The sequence below is a fragment of the Aureococcus anophagefferens genome (genome assembly GCF_000186865.1).
Source record: "Aureococcus anophagefferens unplaced genomic scaffold AURANscaffold_89, whole genome shotgun sequence".
Lineage (NCBI taxonomy): Eukaryota > Pelagophyceae > Pelagomonadales > Pelagomonadaceae > Aureococcus > Aureococcus anophagefferens.
In genome coordinates this window covers 13,426-15,834 of record NW_008705639.1, presented here as the reverse complement: position 1 = coordinate 15,834, position 2,409 = coordinate 13,426, and the positions used below count along the sequence as shown (strand labels likewise).

At 72.6% G+C, this 2,409-nt stretch overlaps 2 protein-coding genes across 2 annotated transcripts; both read right to left on the bottom strand.

Annotated features, from left to right (window-relative positions):
- Positions 1–4: 4 nt before the first annotated feature.
- On the bottom strand, positions 5–316 carry AURANDRAFT_34467 (hypothetical protein; the record flags this gene model as incomplete). The annotated part of the gene is made up of 1 exon (XM_009043955.1): positions 5–316. A coding segment is annotated over one exon (312 nt), but the record flags the coding sequence as incomplete, so codon positions are not given.
- A 1,039-nt stretch (positions 317–1,355) lies between these two features.
- AURANDRAFT_3178 (hypothetical protein) lies at positions 1,356–2,069 on the bottom strand (the record flags this gene model as incomplete). The annotated part of the gene is made up of 1 exon (XM_009043954.1): positions 1,356–2,069. A coding segment is annotated over one exon (714 nt), but the record flags the coding sequence as incomplete, so codon positions are not given.
- Positions 2,070–2,409: the final 340 nt, after the last annotated feature.

Sequence of the window (2,409 nt, the reverse complement as noted above, 5' to 3'; positions counted from 1 at the left end):
TCGGGCAGAAGAAGCCCTCGGGGCAGTCGTAGCACGTCGTGGCCCCGAAGGCCGACTGGTAGCGGCCCGCCTCGCACTCCGTGCAGAGCACCGTCTCCGTGGCCGGGGCGTAGGTGCCCGGCTCGCAGAGCGTGCAGGCGCAGCTCCCGGCGGCCACGGCGTACGTGCCGACCTCGCAGACCGTGCACGACGTCGTCGGCCCGTTCGACGGCGCGTACGTGCCCGTCGGGCAGCTGTAGCAGTAGGTCTGGGCCGTGTAGGGCTGGTAGGTGCCCGGCTCGCACTCCGGGCACGACGCGCAGCTCGTGCAGCCGCTGTCGCAGGAGTACTCGTAGTACGCGCCGGACCAGTGCTGCACGTCGCACTCCTCGTTGCAGCTCGCGCACTCGTAGCCGCTGCCGTAGGTGCCGACGGCGCAGGCGTTGCCCACGCGCCAGGTCGTCGTCTGGAGCGCGCGGCGCCGCGCGAGCGCGACGTCGCCGCCCGCGGCGGAGGTCACCGTCGCCGCGCCGGTGACCGCGCCGGACGCGGCGAGCGTCACGCGGAGGCCCGTCGCGCCGTCGCGCGACGCGTCGACGACGCCCGACTCGGCGACGCAGTCGAGCACCTGGGGCAGGGCGCCCCGCGGCGCCGCCAGGCCCACCTCGACGGAGCCGTCGTCGACGGCGAACGTCGCGGACAGCGCCGTCGCGGCCCTGGCCGCGCACACGCGCAGCTTCGCGAGCGGCCCGCTCGCCGCGGGCGCCGCCGCCGCCACGGCGGCGAAGAAGTCGTCGGCGGCGGCGCCGCGGGACGCGCCGGCCAGGGCACAGGCGGCGAACCGCATACGCTTGAAGCCGTACGCTAAGCTGCAAGATTCAAAAGAAATCCGGATTAGTGACTGCATGGTGTCGCAGCCCCGGCGCCCCCGACCTGCTCGCCCCCGCAGGCGCCGACAGAGAGGCGTAACCGCAGGCGCGCCTCTACTTGTCCGGTCCTAGTCCGGTCCTAGTAGCCCTCAGTCGCCTTAGTAGTCGCGGTCGCTGCGCCAGAAGGCGAGGACGTGGCCGAAGACGTCGTCGGGCGTCTTCAGGAAGAGCCGCTCGTGCGCGCGCACGCTCGACGACGGCGCCGCGCGGCCCTGCTCGCGGAGGGCCGGGAGGCGCTGGCGGAGGGCGAGGAGCTCGCGGCGCGGCGCCCGGACCCAAGACACCCACCCCCCCTCGGTGCGGACCGCGGCGAGGAATTCTTCCTTTGTTTTCCCCTCTTTCGTTGAGAGGTATCCTGTGAGCTCCGTCAGCACCTTGAGCCGCTCGATCGCCTCCGGCCAGGGGGGGGGTCAGGAGCCAGCAGCCGTATCTCATGTTGAGCGTCGTCAGCGCCCTGAGCCGGCCGATTGCCTCCGGCAGCGAGGTCAGACTCTGGCAGTAGTTCAGGTCGAGCGTCGTCAGCGCCACGAGCCCGCCCATCGCCACCGGCAGCGAGGTCAGACTCTCGCAGCAGCTCAGGTCGAGGGCCGTCAGCGCCGCGAGCCGGCCGATGGTCTGCGGGAGCGCGGTCAGGCTCTTGCAGCATCTCAGGTTGAGCGTCGTCAGCGCCGCGAGCCGGCCGATGGTCTGCGGCAGCGCGGTCAGGCTCCGGGAGTCGCGCAGGTCGAGGGCCGTCAGCGCCGCGAGCCGGCCGATGGTCTGCGGGAGCGCGGTCAGGCTTATGCAGTCGCGCAGGTTGAGCGTCGTCAGCGCCACGAGCCGGCCGATGGTCTGCGGCAGCGCGGTCAGGTTCACGCAGCCGCCCAGGTGGAGCGTCGTCAGCTCCGCGAGCCGGCCGATGGCGGCCACCGGCAGCGCGGTCAGGTCCTCGCAGTCGCGCAGGTCGAGCGTCGTCAGCGCGACGAGCCCGCCCATCGCCACCGGCAGCGAGGTCAGACTCTTGCAGTAGCTCAGGCTGAGCGTCGTCAGCGCCGAGAGCCGGCAGATCGCCCCCGGCAGCGCGGTCAGATTCTCGTCGCCCAGCTTGAGCGTCGTCAGCGCCTCGAGCTGGCCGATCGCCTCCGGCATCGCGGTCCATGGCGAGCAGCCCGACAGGTCGAGAGTTGTTACCCGCCCGTCCCGCGCACCCACGCCGTGCCACGCCCACGGGTCCGCGCCGCCGCCAAAGTGCCACTTGAACTCATCATCTGCGTCCCACAGCGCGAGAAGCACCGCGACGTCCCGGGCGCAGGCCTCGGCCGGGGGCTGCGCGGGCGCCGCCGCGCCGAAGGACAGCGTCGGCGCCGCGGCGAGCGCCGCGGCGGGCGCCGCGTCGGGCGCCGCGCCGGATAGCCCGTCGACGTCGCTCGGCGACTCGAGGGAGCCCACCATCAGAACCTCGAAGAACTCGGCCGCATACGCTTGAAGCCGTACGCTAAGCTGCAAGATCAAAAGAATCCGG